This window comes from Salmo salar, chromosome 19, assembly GCF_965601325.2.
Source record: "Salmo salar chromosome 19, fSalSal1, whole genome shotgun sequence".
Classification (NCBI taxonomy): Eukaryota; Metazoa; Chordata; class Actinopteri; order Salmoniformes; family Salmonidae; genus Salmo; species Salmo salar.
This window is the reverse complement of record NC_138309.1, coordinates 4,019,955-4,035,243: the sequence shown is the minus strand read 5'-3', so window position 1 is coordinate 4,035,243 and position 15,289 is coordinate 4,019,955. Positions and strand designations below refer to the sequence as shown.

Genomic DNA, 15,289 nt, shown 5'->3' with positions numbered 1-15,289 from the left:
GTTGGTTCAAATAGTTTCAATAAATCTTTGCTGTCATCGAAGGGCATTCCATGTATGGAAGCAGATTCATGCCAAAATCTTGGTATTGATTTGGCACATCTGCTTCCTTAATTTATGTGCTGCGTGAAAACAAATACAATTCTGATCATCAACAGCAAAGACGAGTAGTGGGATGGGAATAATAAATGTACAATACCAAAGGGCATCTTATCTAGTGTCCTCTGCTTAGTTAACAGTGAGGGGTAAAAAGTATTTGATCCCCTGCTGATTTTGTACATTTGCCCACTGACAAAGAAATGATCAGTCTATAATTTTAATGGTAGGTTTATTTGAACAGTGAGAGACAGAATAACAACAAAAAATCCAGAAAAACTCATGTCAAAAATGTTATAAAATGATTTGCATTTTAATGAGGGAACTAAGTATTTGACCCCTCTGCAAAACATGACTTAGTACTTGGCGGCAAAACCCTTGTTGGCAATCACGTTGGTCAATGTTTCTTGTAGTTGGCCACCAGGTTTGCACACATCTCAGGAGGGATTTTGTCCCACTCCTCTTTGCAGATCTTCTCCAAGTCATTAAGGTTTCAAGGCTGACGTTTGGCAACTCGAACCATCAGCTCCCTCCAAAGATTTTCTATGGGATTAAGGTCTGGAGACTGGCTAGGCCACTCCAGGACCTTAATGTGCTTCTTCTTGAGCCACTCCTTTGTTGCCTTGGCCGTGTGTTTTGGGTCATTGTCATGCTGGAATACCCATCCACGACCCATTTTCAATGCCCTGGCTGAGGGAAGGAGGTTCTCACCCAAGATTTGACGGTACATGGACCCGTCCATCGTCCCTTTGATGCGGTGAAGTTGTCCTGTCCCCTTAGCAGAAAAACACCCCCAAAGCATAATGTTTCCATCTCCATGTTTGACGGTGGGGATGGTGTTCTTGGGGTCATAGGCAGCATTCCTCCTCCTCCAAACACAGCGAGTTGAGTTGATGCCAAAAACCTCCATTTTGGTCTCATCTGACCACAACACTTTCACCCAGTTGTCCTCTGAATTATTCAGATGTTCATTGGCAAACTTCAGACGGGCATGTATATGTGCTTTCTTGAGCAGGGGGACCTTGCGGGCGCTGCAGGATTTCAGTCCTTCACGGCGTAGTGTGTTACCAATTGTTTTCTTGGTGACTATGGTCCCAGCTGCCTTGAGATCATTGACAAGATCCTCCCGTGTAGTTCTGGGCTGATTTCTCACAGTTCTCATGATCATTGCAACTCCACGAGGTGAGATCTTGCATGGAGCCCCAGGCCGAGGGAGATTCCATTTGCGAATAAATGCACCAACTGTTGTCACCTTCTCACCAAGCTCCTTGGCGATGGTCTTGTAACCCATTCCAGCCTTGTGTAGGTCTACAATCTTGTCCCTGACATCCTTAGAGGTCTTTGGTCTTGGCCATGGTGGAGAGTTTGGAACCTGATTGATTGATTGCTTCTGTGGACAGGTGTCTTTTATACTGGTAACACGCTGAGATTAGGAGCACTCCCTTTAAGAGTGTGCTCCTAATCTCAGCTCGTTACCTGTATAGAACACACCTGGGAGCCAGAAATCTTTCTGATTGAGAGGGGGTCAAATACTTATTTCCCTCATTAAAATGCAAATCAATTTATAACATTTTTGACATGCGTTTTTCTGGATTTTTTGTTGTTGTTATTCTGTCTCTCACTGTTCAAATAAACCTACCATTAAAATTATAGACTGATCATTTCTTTGTCAGTGGGCAAACGTACAAAATCAGCAGGGGATCAAATACTTTTTTCCCTCAATGTACATATTTCAATGGTTTTTACATGTATTTCTTATCATCATCTCTTTTGTTCCTCTTCTCTAGAGGAGAAGGGGTTGGTTGTCACACGTTTTACTCTTGTGTGTATTTCTTAGCACCAGTATGCACTATATATACAAACGTATGTGGACACCTCTTCAAATTAGTGGATTCGGCTACTTCAGCCTCACCTTTTGCTGACAGGTGTATAAAATTGAGCACACTGCCATGCAATCTCCATAGACAAACATTGGCAGTAGAATGGCCTTACTGAAGAGCTCATTGACTTTCAACGTGGCACCGTCATAGGATGCCACCTTTCCAACAAGTGAGTTCGTCAAATTTCTGCTCTGCCAGAGCTGCCCCGGTCAACTGTAAGTGCTGTTATTGTGAAATGGAAACGTCTAGGAGCATCAACGGCTTTGCCGAGAAGTGATAGCCAGACAAGCTCACAGGACGGGACTGCTGAAGTGCATAACGCGTTTAAATGGTCTGTCCTCGGTTGCAACACTCACTACCAAGTTGCTTCCAGAGGCAGTTTGGAACGTCAGCACAAGAACTGTCCGTCGGGAGCGTCATGAAATGGGTTTTCATGAAAAAGCCTCACCATGCACAATGCCAAGCGTCGGCTGGAGTTGTGTAAAGCTTGTCGCCATTGGACTCTGGAGCAGCTATTTTTCATATTTCGGCCTAGGCACCTTAGTTCCATTGAAGGGAAATCTTAACGCTACAGCATACAATGACATTCTAGACGATTCTGTGCTTCCATCTTTGTGCCAACAGTTTGGGGAAGGCCCAGTCCCGTTTCAGCATGACAATGCCCCCGTGCACTAAGCGAGGTCCATATAGAAATGGTTTGTTGAGATCGGTGTGGAAGAACTTGACTGGCCTGCACAGAGCCCTGACCTCAACCCCCTCGAATACCTTTGGGATGAATTGGAACGCCAACTGCAAGCCAGGCCTAATCACCCAACATCAGTGCGTGACCTCACTAATGCTCTTGTGGCTAAATTGAAGCAAGTCCCTGCAACAATGTTCCAACATCTAGTGGAATGATATTATGAGATGATCGACGAGCAGGTGTCCACATATTTTTGGTTATGTAGTGAATCTTACAATAATTTTTTTCAATATCAGGAGAAAGACCAAGGACTTGATTTGAAACGGGGGACCATTTTTATCCTCATATCTTATTCCATAAGCCATCAAACACTGTCCACTTGTGACAACCAGCCCCATTGTGGGAGGATGTCACACAGTATGGGGTTGGTTTTTGCTAGAAGCGTATACCTTTTGTTACAGGAAATAAAGCAATATAGCATACAAAAAAAATAGGAATATCATTCGATCAAAGAAAGGCTAACAAAATTCATCATTTTAGGCTGTGAGAATAACAAATTACCTTTTTAGTAAATGTGTGAGTGTATGCGTGTCTTTGCACATGTGGGTGTGTGACAGAAACAAATGTGTGAGAGAGGGGCAACAAAGGGAGCTCTTTATAGCACATGCACAAAAGAGCTTTGGATTTACTATAATGGAGTTGATAGTGACAACCAACCCCATATTCCGTGTGACAACCATCCCCAACCACTACCCCCCCATGCTAATTAAGATGCTAGTTACTGGATGCATGTCATGTTGACATGAATTGACCAGGTGTCTTGAGTTCTTTCAAAGAATTTACATATTTTAACCTTAAAAATATTGAGTGACATTTAGATTGGGAGTAATTAGCACTGTGACAACCAACCCTGGTCTCCCCTTCTCACGTTTTTTCTTTTCTCCAGATTCTCTGCATCAGGGTTTTTAATGTGTTTGTGTGTTTGGTTGTGAGGACATCAACAATAATGCTCTTTTCGCTCTCTTTCTCCCTCTCTTTCTCTCTCTCAGGGTCAGTCTGCATTATGGCATCATGTGCTTGAAGCGTTTGAACTATGACAGGAAGGAGCTTGAAAGGAGGAGGGATGAGAACCAACATCAGAACCAAGGTGAGCATACGTACAGGTATCTTGAACCATAACGTATTTGGGGGCTCGTCTGATATTGCCAATGATTGTTGTCTTGCAAATAAAACGGGTAACTTGGGCTATAACGTCGCCATATTCTTTGTCTCTCAAATGCAAATGTTCACTGTATTTGTAACCCCACTTGATTGTTATTGTACTACAGTAGCTGCCTCTTTCTGTTCGCCTCCTAGATGTGATGGTATGGTCCAATGATCGAGTGATGTGTTGGGTCCAGGCCATTGGGCTAAAGGAGTTTGCAGATAATCTCACAGAGAGTGGGGTCCATGGGGCCCTCCTAGCCCTGGATGACACGTTTGATTACACCGACCTAGCCCTGCTCCTCCAGATGCCCAATCAGAACACACAGGTACCTTCCCTTCCTGCTACACTCCAAAAAATGCTGGGTTAAAAACGACCCAGTTTGCTAACCCAATGCTAGGGATGGGCTTTTGAAATAATTTCACTATTCGAATAATATCATGATATCCGGATAGTCTAAATACATTTTAAACTTCAATGGGGACTTGCTCGTGCGACTCAAGAGGTGTACTCTGCTTATTTCAGCACAGAACGGAGAGAGAAAGTAGCCAAACCAACTCGCGCAAGTTAGACAACCTATTGCAGCAACAAGTTTATCATCTCATCTGGTAGTGTCTGTCTTGACTGCATCAAATTGAAGTAAAGAAGCTAGCTAGCTACACTAGCCAGCTAAGTTAGCCAGCTAGCTAGCAAGGCTAATTGAGGCTATTTTGCTGCGCTCCCCGGCCAACAACTCCATTCATATTAAACAACAGCCTACCTATTGGATGATCATTCACTGCTACACATAGAGCCTCTGACAGTAAAGCTGTTTTGATTGACTGACAATAACAAGCTACACGCGTGAAAAGTGTGTAGGCTGCCGGTAAGTCTTTTTTTATGGGCACACTCATAAAAACTGTCATCAAAACTGTTTTATAAACATTTTGCAATGTCATGGTCTTTCCTTGCATGTAGCAATGTCACATAGATAATACAATTTTAGTCAAAGCCTTTTAATAAAAATAAAAAGTATAATACATTTTTGAAATAAAAAAAGATATACTCTCACAAGTAATGGAATAATCTCTGTTCGGATATTCGGGTAAATATTGGACAGAACACACACTGGGTTATTTTGACCTAGCCAGTTGTGTTGTGTGAATAACCCAATATGTTTGGATTACACAAACATAGGCTAATTTAACCATCACTTTCATGCTGGGTTGACCCAGGGGTGAATGACTGCCCCCTCTCATTGAAGCCACGGAAGTTCAAAGCCAACCGCGGTACTGCAGGAATCGTTAGCAGAAAACAGGATCCCGTTATAGTGAATGGAAAAATTTCAAACTTCGTGGTAAATGTTTGTGTAAAGTTTTTGAACACAGTCATGGTACCAATAATAGCTTCTAATACACCAGATGTACAGTCACCTGACAGTGTATTAAGTACACCCGTCTTCTTCCGGGTCAGACCACCTTTTGCCTCCAGATAGCCTGAAATCTTCGGTGCATGGATTCTACAAGGTGTTGAAAACATTCGTTGCTCAATTGGTATCAAGGGACCTAATGTCTGCCATGAAAACATTCCCCACACCAGTACACCATGGACTCATGCTGCTTACGCCAAATCATGACTCTGCCATCAACATGACACAACAGAAACCGTCCAATTGTCCAGTGTTGGTGATCGTGTGCCCACTGGAGCCACTTCTTGTTTTTAGCTGATAGTGGTGGAACCCGTTGTGGTCGTCTGCCGCAATAGCTGATCCATAGAAAGGATCGACCAGTTGTGCGTTCTGAGATGTCGTTCTGCAAACCACTGTTGTACTGCGCATTTATTTGCCTGCCTGTTCGTGGCCCACCTGTTAGCTTGCACAATTCTTGCCATTCTCTTTCGACCTCACTCATCAATGAGCTGTTTTCGCCCACAGGACTGCCGCTGACTGGATGATTATTTATTTTTTGTCACACCATTCTCTGTAAACCCTAGACACTCGTGTGTGAAAAGCCCAGGAGGGTGGCTGTTTCTGAGATACTGGATCCAGCACGCCTGGCACCATCGATCATACCACGCTCAAAGTCGCTTAGGTCACTCATTTTGCCCATTCAATCGAATGGTAACTGAATGCCTTGATGCCTGTCTGCCTGCTTTGTATAGCAAGGCACAGCCACGTGACTCACTGTCTGTAGAAATAATAATTTCCGTGACCGTGGATGGTGTACTTAATAAACTGGCCTATGTCCTTTAAGTTATTATTTTAAAATCGCACACAGAAGAAGTTATAATTTAGTTGCTAATGGCAGCCTGCAGTACCCCGGTCAGCCTTCAACTTGAGTTACTCAGTGAGAGGTGAAGCACTGAGCTAGCCTGCCACATCACTTCCTGGAGTAGCTCAAACTGTGCATGGTATGTCTCCATGAGACGCCATCTTAACCGACTTCATTTGGCTTCAATGCACTATTGAGTCTTCACATAGGAATGAATGGTGTCCCGTTATCGATGGCTTTATCCATTCAAATTGTATTTGTCACAAGCTTCGTAAACAACAGATGTAGACTAACAGTAAAATGCTTACTTATGGTTATTTTCCTACAATGCAGAGTTAAGGATAAAAAATAGAAAATTAAAATAGACTCGAGGAATAAATACAGTGAATGAGTAAGCTGTTTTTGGTCATAGGAAATGATGGTGAAGACATTATGTACAAAAAAAATTAAGAACAGCGTAAAAAAAACTATGGCAGAATTGGTTAGGGGTAAGACTGCTGCTATTCACATTTTTATTGGTCTTTGCTATCAGGAATCCTTGGGACGTCCCAACGCTGACGTCACCCCATGGCAGTTGAAATTTAAAATCGTTAAGGTTAGGGTAGGGACATCCCAAGGATAGCACAAACCCTTTTTTATTCTAATCCATAGGTAATTTGCAGGCGTGGCTTTCAGGCAGTTATTTTTGCCCACCCGTGAGAGTAAATGTTAGTCCTGTTCATCATGTTAAGTTTGTACACTGCAAATTTCAATTTTCCTTGAATATTTTTAATCTTTCCATATTCTAATATGAAATTAATATCAATAGTATTTTAATATTGTAACAAAGTGGTAACTATCCCAACATTCGGATATGCATAGGCTTTTGACTCATACACTTGTGTAACCCTTAAAGCTATAAAAGCATTAGTGTTCAGATTAACCGGAATCACATTTGCACTCATGTGTGGCCAAAAACTTCCTGAAAGCCACGCCCCTGCTAAGCCACGCCTACGGTCTATCAGCATCAATAACCCAACCTTGCTCTTTTTAAAGTAAACAACCCAACTAAGTGGCCCAATGCCTGCAACCCAGCAGTTGGATCATACAAACAACCCAGCATGTGTGTACAGTAGTCCAATCAGAACATGCAAGTACTCACCACCAGAGATTTTTCTGCCATGGAAATCCTTGGACGGGCCGTCGAAGTTTTCATATTTATTTTATGATGGAAAAATGCTTTCAGTGTAAACTTAAATGACTAAAACCAGACAAAGATAATAAAATATATATTTTAATAATATGTTTAAGAACTAACAATCACCAAAATAAAAGCTAAGGCATTTACTTTAAAGCTGCAATATGTAACTTTTTGGGTGACCTTTCATTTCACCTTTCAATTCATATAGAAATGTGAGTTATAGATCTGTCATTCTCATTGAAAGCAAGTCTAAGAAGCGGTAGATGTGTTCATTGTGCATATTCTATGCTTACCATTCTTATGTTTAGTTTTTGCATCTTTTACTCTCGTACTTTGGTACTTTTGTACACCAGCTTCAAACAAGCTGAAAATACAATGTTTTTAGTTAAAATATTTTTCACAGCAATTTAAATGGTACAATGATTCATATATTTGTTTTTGTTGCTTATTTTGTCACACAAATTGAAATTAGGCAAACTATAAGAATTTTTTTAACCAGGAAATGGTGATGCGATTTCTGCATATCACACCTTTAAAACTGACACAGTTTCTTTCAACTCCATTGAGAAACTTGTAGAATTGCAGAAAATGTCCTTAAATTTAAAAAAAAGTCTCTACACAGCCAAGATGGGGTCCTCTAAAATGTTCTCTAAAATCCAGCCATGCCGACGGGCTGACCGCTATCCAATCAGAGCACAGGCATTCCCCATTCTACTATCGTAGTCTAATCAGAACAACCATCGTTCACCACAATCACCAACCTACTTCATTTACAACTGTTTTGTAATTCAATGTAATCAATAAATTCCCTTGATAATCTTAACACTCATTCTTTCTCTCCCAGGCGAGGCAGATGCTGGAGAAGGAGTACAATGCTCTCATCTCCATTGGAACTGAGAGAAGACCAGATGAGGTAAAAATAATAATAAAAGAATGCCAATGAAAACATCAATAAAGTTTTGCTCAATGTTAATGACTCATACAAGCAAGCGTTACAATCTTTATGAAATGGTAGATGGATAGTTGCCTGCCGAAGGCTATTGCTCATGAAGAAAGGCATTTTGTTTCTACCAACATTAACTGGGAACCATGTGCTTGTATTTCTCCCCACATGCTGTTGGCAAGTTGGTTAGGATATCTACTTTGTGCATGACAAAGTCATTTTTCCAACAGTTGTTTACAGACAGATTATTTCACTTATAATTCTCTGTATCACAATTCCAGTGGGTCAGAAGTTGACATACACTAAGTTGACTGTGCCTTTAAACAGCTTGGAAAATTCCAGAAAATTCTAATGGCTTTAGAAGCTTCTGATAGGCTAATTGACATCATGTTAGGCTAATTGACATCATGTTAGGCAATTGGAGGTGTACCTGTGGATGTATTTCAAGGCCTCCCATCAAACTCAGTGCCCCTTTTGCTTGACATCAGGTGAAAATCAAAAGGAAATCAGCCAAGACCTCAGAAACAAAATTGTAGACCTCCACAAGTCAGGTTCATCCTTGGGAGCAATTTCCAAACGCCTGAAGGTACCACGTTCATCTGTACAAACAATAGTATGCAAGTATTAACACCATGGGACCACGCAGCCGTCATACCGCTCAGGAAGGAGACGCGTTCTGTCTCCTAGAGATGAATGTACTTTGGTGCAAAAAGTGCAAATCAATCCCAGAACAACAGCAAAGGACCTTGTGAAGATGCTGGAGGAAACAGGTACAAAATGATCTAATATCCACAGTAAAACGAGCCCTATATCGACATAACCTGAAAGGCCACTCAGCAAGGAAGAAGCCACTGCTCCAAAACTGCCATTAAAAAAGCCAGACTACGGTTTGCAACTGCACATGGGGACAAAGATTGTACTTTTTGGAGAAATGTCCTCTGGTCAGATGAAACAAAAATAGAACTGTTTGGCCATAATGACCATCATTATGTTTGGAGGAAAAAGGGGGATGCTTGCAAGCCGAAGAACACCATCCCAACTGTGAAGCACAGGGGTGGCAGCATCATGTTGTTGGGGTGCTTTGCTGCAGGAGGGACTGGTGCACTTCACAAAATAGATGGCATCATGAGGCAGGACAATTATGTGTATATATTGAAGCAACATCTCAAGACATCAGTCAGGAAGTTAAAGCTTGGTTTCAAATGGGTCTTCCAAATGGACGATGACCCCAAGCATACTTCCAAACTTGTGGCAAAATGGCTTAAGGACAACAAAGTCAAGGTATTCAAGTGGCCATCACAAAGCCCTGACTTCAACCCTATAGAAAATTTGTGGGCAGAACTGAAAAAGTGCGTGTGAGCAAGGAGGCCTACATGCCTGACTCGGTTACACCAGCTCTCTCAGGAGGAATGGGCCAAAAGTCACCCAACTTATTGTGGGAAGCTTGTGGAAGGCTACCCAAAACGTCTGACCCAAGTTAAAACCTCTTGGCGTTCCCCTAGGATGGGGGGCGCTAAAGCGATTTTTTTTTAAAAAATCGTGCCCATTTTAAACGGCCTCCTATTCAAACTCAGAAGCTAGGATATGCATAGAATTAATACTTGTGGATAGAAAACACCCTAAAGTTTCTAAAACTGTTTGAATGGTGTCTGTGTATAACAGAACTCATATGGCAGTCAAAACCCTGAGACAGATCGAAACAGGAAGTGGAATTCTGAATAGCGAACTCAACTTCATCACGTTGCCTATTAATCACACCGTGAGCTATGGTTCATTGAGCACTTCCTATTGCTTCCACTAGATGTCCCCAGTCTTTACAAAGTGATTTGAGACTCCTACTGTGAAAACTGAATGAATGAGACGCTGTGGAACGTGGTCACACGGAGAGGGCCATCACCATTATGACGCCGGCGCCCCTGGTTACCCTCCCCTTTCGAAACGTTTTGAAACAATGCAATCGTCCACCTCGAATGTTATTGGCTCTCTAGTTGAAAAACGCCCTGAAGATGTGTTATACAACGTTTGACATGTTTGAACGAACCTAAATGGGGAAAAAATGCTTTTTGTCGAAATGGCTGGCCCGTGACCGACGGAGGATTTGGATCAGCCTTCAGACGCGCTAACAAGAACAAGCTAATGGAACATAATGGATTAACTTTTTCGAACGAAAATACATTTGTTGTGGACCTGGGATTCCTGGAAGTGCTTTCTGATGAAGACAACCAAAGGTAAGGGATTATTGACAATAGTATACAAGACTAGATGTGATATGCGATTGTTCCAAGATGGCGCTGACCTGTAACGTTAGCCTATTTTTCAGAGTATCGCATCCCCTTTCATCGCAAAGTATGATTACCCAGTAAAGTTATTTTTAAATCTGGCATTACAGGTGCTTTCAAGAGATATTCATCTATAAATATTAGAATGACAATATTACATTTTAAAAATGTTTTCGAATAGTAATTTAGTAAATTGTAGCTCTGTTTCATCGGATGCATTTGAGGGAAAATAGTTAGTCAACGTTACGCACCGATGTAAAATGCTGTTTTTATATATAAATATGAACTTTATCGAACAAAAGAATGCATGTATTGTGTAACATGATGTCCTAGGTGTGTCATCTGATGAAGATTGTCAAAGGTTAGTGCTGCATTTAGCTGTTTTTTGGTTATTTGTGATGCATGTGGTTGGTCGGAAAATGGCTATGTGGCTACTTTTACGATATACTCCTCTAACATAATCTAATGTTTTGCTTTTGCTGTAAAGCCTTTTTGAAATCGGACAACGTGGTTCGATTCAGGAGAGGTGTATCTATAAAACGATATAATTTGAATTTTTATTTTTATTTTTTTAATTATTAAATGTTGTTATGCTAATGGAGATAGGATTTTTCGCTGGATGTCTGTCCCGCATACGGGACGGAGGCCGCACAGGGGTTAAACAATTTAAAGACAATGCTACCAAATACTAATTGAGTGCATGTAAACTTCTGACCCACTGGGAATGTGATGAAAGAAATAGAAGCTGAAATAAATAATTCTCTAATATTCTGACATTTCACATTCTTAAAATAAAGTGGTGATCCTAACTGACCTAAGACAGGGAATGTTTTACTTGGATTAAATGTCAGGAATTGTGAAAAACTGAGTTTAAATGTTTTTGGCTAAGGTGTATGTAAACTTCTGACTAGCACTTGGTAAATCTTGTATCATCATACAATATTGTCTCGTTGACAGGATGGCACTAAGACGTTCACTCGTTCACCCTCGTGGAGAAAGATGTTCAGAGAGAAGGACCTCCGGGGCGTGACCTCTGATTCCTCGGAAACGTTACCCGCCAACTTCCGTGCCTCCGCCATCTCCACGCCCTCCGTCACCCTGAGGAAAGTCCAAAGTGAAGGTGAGGTGGTCGTCTCTTTCATCTCCTTCCCCCTGGGTACCTGCTATTTGAGTCATTGGTTCCATGCTTACCAATCATTTCAGTGTTATTGACTGGAAATCTCGTGTCATTGACTGGTATTTAAAATCGTAATGCTATCTGTTTCAGTGAACTCCGGGCCCAGGGGTGAGTCAGGGTCAGTGAGAACATATTCCTGCTAGAGATAAGCACACCAGGTGAGAAAAATACTTAATTGCCAAATAATATCATAAACGTGTACAAAAAGTTGTAAACAGTGGTGTAAAGTACTGAAGTAAAAATACTTGAAAGTACTACTTAAGTCATTTTTTGGGGTATCTGTACTTTACTATTTATATTTTTGACAACTTTTATTTCACTACATTCTTATCGAAAGTATGTACTTTTTACTCCGTATGTTTTCCCTGACACCTGAAAGTACTTGCTACATTTGGAATGCTTATTAGCAGGACAGGAAAATGGTCTAATTCACACACTTATCAAGAGAACATCCCTGGTCATCCCTACTGCCCCTGATCTGGCGGACTCACTTAACACATGCTTTGTTTGTAAATTATGTCTGCGTGTTGGAGCGTGCCCCTGGCTATCTGTCAATTATAAAAACAAGCACATGGTGCCATCTGGATTGCTTAATATAAGGAATGTGAAATGATTCCAACTTTTACTTTTGATACTTAAGTATAACATTTAATGTAATTGTAAAAATATACCTAAGTATATTTAAAACCAAATACTTTTAGACTTTTACTCAAGTAGGATTTTACTGGGTGTCTTACACTTTTAGTTGAGTCATTTTCTATTAAGGCATCTTTATTTTTACTCAAGTATGACAATTGGGTACTTTTTCCACCACTGGTTGTAAAGTAGTCAATGGTCATTCCTGGCTCAACAAAGCATCAACTTTTTTACATTTAGAATGGTGCTTGTGTCACCTTCTGTAAGTGTCTGAATTTCAATCACCTAAACATGTAATTTCAGAAATTACAGTTGGATTAGCAATCGAAAGGTTGCAAATTCAAATCCCCAAGCTGACAAGGTACAAATCTGTCGTTCTGCCCCTGAACAAGGCAGTTAACCCACTGTTCCTAGGCCGTCATTGAAAATAAGAATTTGTTCTTAACTGACCTGCCTAGTAAAATAAAAAAAGATCAGTTATCCAAAAACATTCCACTAATTTCAGTGAGCCATCATCCAAAAATATTTCAGTCCTGTCATCAGAACACATTTGTCATTTCAGTCTTCTCCGTCATCCAAACACATTTCAGAAAAGAGCCGACCCATACTGAAATGTAGTTATTTTTTGGTTGCTTCATTATTTATCAACCATGTCTTTGTTTTAGGGTCCAAAACAAATCTACCCAGTTTAAGAACAATAAGATGAAGATCATCAACAAAATGGAGAATAGAACACATACAACAAGAATTCAATTGGAATCCTTCAAGAAACAAGGACAATGTGAGAGAATGAAAAGATGTGAAAATAGAGTGAATGTCCATGTCTCTCTCTCTACAGTTGTGGCATGAAGCTGTTTGATGCTGTAGAAAGTGACTCCATCGCCCATCTTCAGTTGTGAGTGTGAAATGACTGACATAATGACTCTTTCTTTGAGATGTAAAACTGCATTCCTATTCTGATCAACAGAATGATGACCCAGATTTTTTGGGACTGTCTAGAGAACATGCATACCCTATTTGTTAAAATCTCAGAACATAGTATTGGGATCGTGTTTCTCAACCTTTTTGTAACATGGACAGGCAAGATAAGGTCTTTCCTAAGGACCCACAAGTTATGGTCCTTCTCTCTTGGGGAACCATTTACATTAAAACAAGCACTTGAGAACTGACTAAATCAGGTACAGCTAACCATCTGAGGGACCAGTCAGCATCATCCAAGGAACTGGTCGGTCCATGGACCAGAGGTTGAGGAACACTGTGTTAGGACAGAGGGAGAGGGAGGTTACGAAATAAGTTATAAGGGTTATAAACAGTTATGAAGGGAGAGTATATGAGGGAATGGAATCATGTTCTTAAGCCATAACATACACCATGAGGTGCACAATGGACAATGAGTGAAGTGCGTTATGACAAAATCCTGTTCCAACAACAAAAAAGTTTGTTAATATGCATGCCAAAACAAAAACATTTTAGAGTGAGATTAATGATATCAATCATGTAATGACATGAAAGCGTGGGTACGGGTAATTTGTAAAATGTGTGTTTTATTTGTGTAATTTTTTTAATGGTGTGTGTCTGAACTGTATGTTCATTTAATACTTAGTTAAGACTGTAATTTTTGTTTAAAGTAAATGTGTTTTAAATTATGGACATTTAAGATATACAAGTATATGTACATTTTTAAAACAACTTATGATTTAAATTAATGAAGAGTAGTGATGATAATTGAAAATATTATAACAATAATGATTGTAAAAGCTGTAATTAAAAAATACCTGTAAAAATGGATGGAAACTAAGTGTTTAATTTTTTGTTCTGCATTATAATTCCTCTTCCAAATAAGGTTATGTAATCCTTCCTATGGAAGGTCAACAGGAACTTGATGTGTTCTTGATTTTTTATTTTTTTTATCCTTCCCTTGTATCAGGTTCCCACTGGGCACAAATTGGTTGAATCAACGTAATTTGTCAACATATTGTGACATGGAATCTACATGGAAAATACATTGGATTTAAAAAAGTTAACGTAAACAGTTTTTTCAATCACAGGATTATGTCATCATTGTAACCAGTTTTCATCATAGACAAACCTTGTATAAAATATGTTGAATTAGTACCTTTTTGAAAGGTCAAAATGAATTAGTATGTTGAATTATTACCTTTTAGAAAGGTCAAATCTTCAACGTTATATCCACTAGCAGAAACAAACTATAGGCTGGGCAGCACCTCCTACTAGAGAATTGATCTACAGTTAAAGTCGGAAGTTTACATACACTTAGGTTGGAATCATTAAAACTCCTTTTTGAACCACTCCACAAATTTCTTGTTAACAAACTATAGTTTTGGCAAGTCGGTTAGGACATCTACTTTGTGCATGACACAAGTAATTTTTCCAACAATTGTTTACAGTCAGATTATTTAACTTATAATTCACTGTATCACAATTCCGGTGGGTCAGAAGTTACATACACTAAGTTGATTGTACCTTCAAACAGCTTGGAAAATTTCAGAAAATTATGTCATGGCTTTAGAAGCTTCTGATAGGCTAATTGACATCATTTGAGTCAATTGGAGGTGTACCTGTGGATATATTTCAAGGCCTACCTTTTAACTCCATGACTCTTTGCTTGACATCATGGGAAAATCAAAGGAAATCAGCCAAGACCTCCACAAGTTTGGTGGATGAACCAGACTTGAAGTAGACGCGTTCTGTCTCCTAAAGATAAACGTACTTTGGTGCGAAAAGTGCAAATTAATGCCAGAACAACAGCAAAGGACCTTGTGAAGATGCTGGAGGAAACAGGTACAAAATGATCTATATCCACAGTAAAAAGACTCCTACATTGACATAACCTGAAAGGCCGCTCAGCAAGGAAGAAGCCATTGCTCCAAAACCGCCATAAAAAAAGCCAGACTACGGTTTGCAACTGCACATGGAGACAAAGATCGTACTTTTTGGAGAAATGT

At 40.1% G+C, this 15,289-nt stretch overlaps 1 protein-coding gene across 4 annotated transcripts in view; it reads left to right on the top strand.

Annotated features, from left to right (window-relative positions):
- Positions 1-14,109, top strand: part of LOC106578301 (liprin-alpha-3) — a 75,822-nt gene extending 61,713 nt beyond the window's left edge. For 3 of the 4 annotated variants that reach the window (XM_082965568.1, XM_082965570.1, XM_045701991.2), the window contains 6 exons: positions 3,705-3,802; positions 4,012-4,187; positions 8,133-8,201; positions 11,468-11,630; positions 11,778-11,845; positions 12,989-14,109. In XM_082965568.1, coding sequence (XP_082821694.1) covers positions 3,705-3,802; positions 4,012-4,187; positions 8,133-8,201; positions 11,468-11,630; positions 11,778-11,830 — 559 coding nt within the window. In that variant the 3' untranslated portion in view covers positions 11,831-11,845; positions 12,989-14,109. The remainder of the gene's footprint in view (positions 1-3,704; positions 3,803-4,011; positions 4,188-8,132; positions 8,202-11,467; positions 11,631-11,777; positions 11,846-12,988) is intronic. The other variant, XM_082965569.1, reaches the window with a different exon arrangement.
- Positions 14,110-15,289: the final 1,180 nt, after the last annotated feature.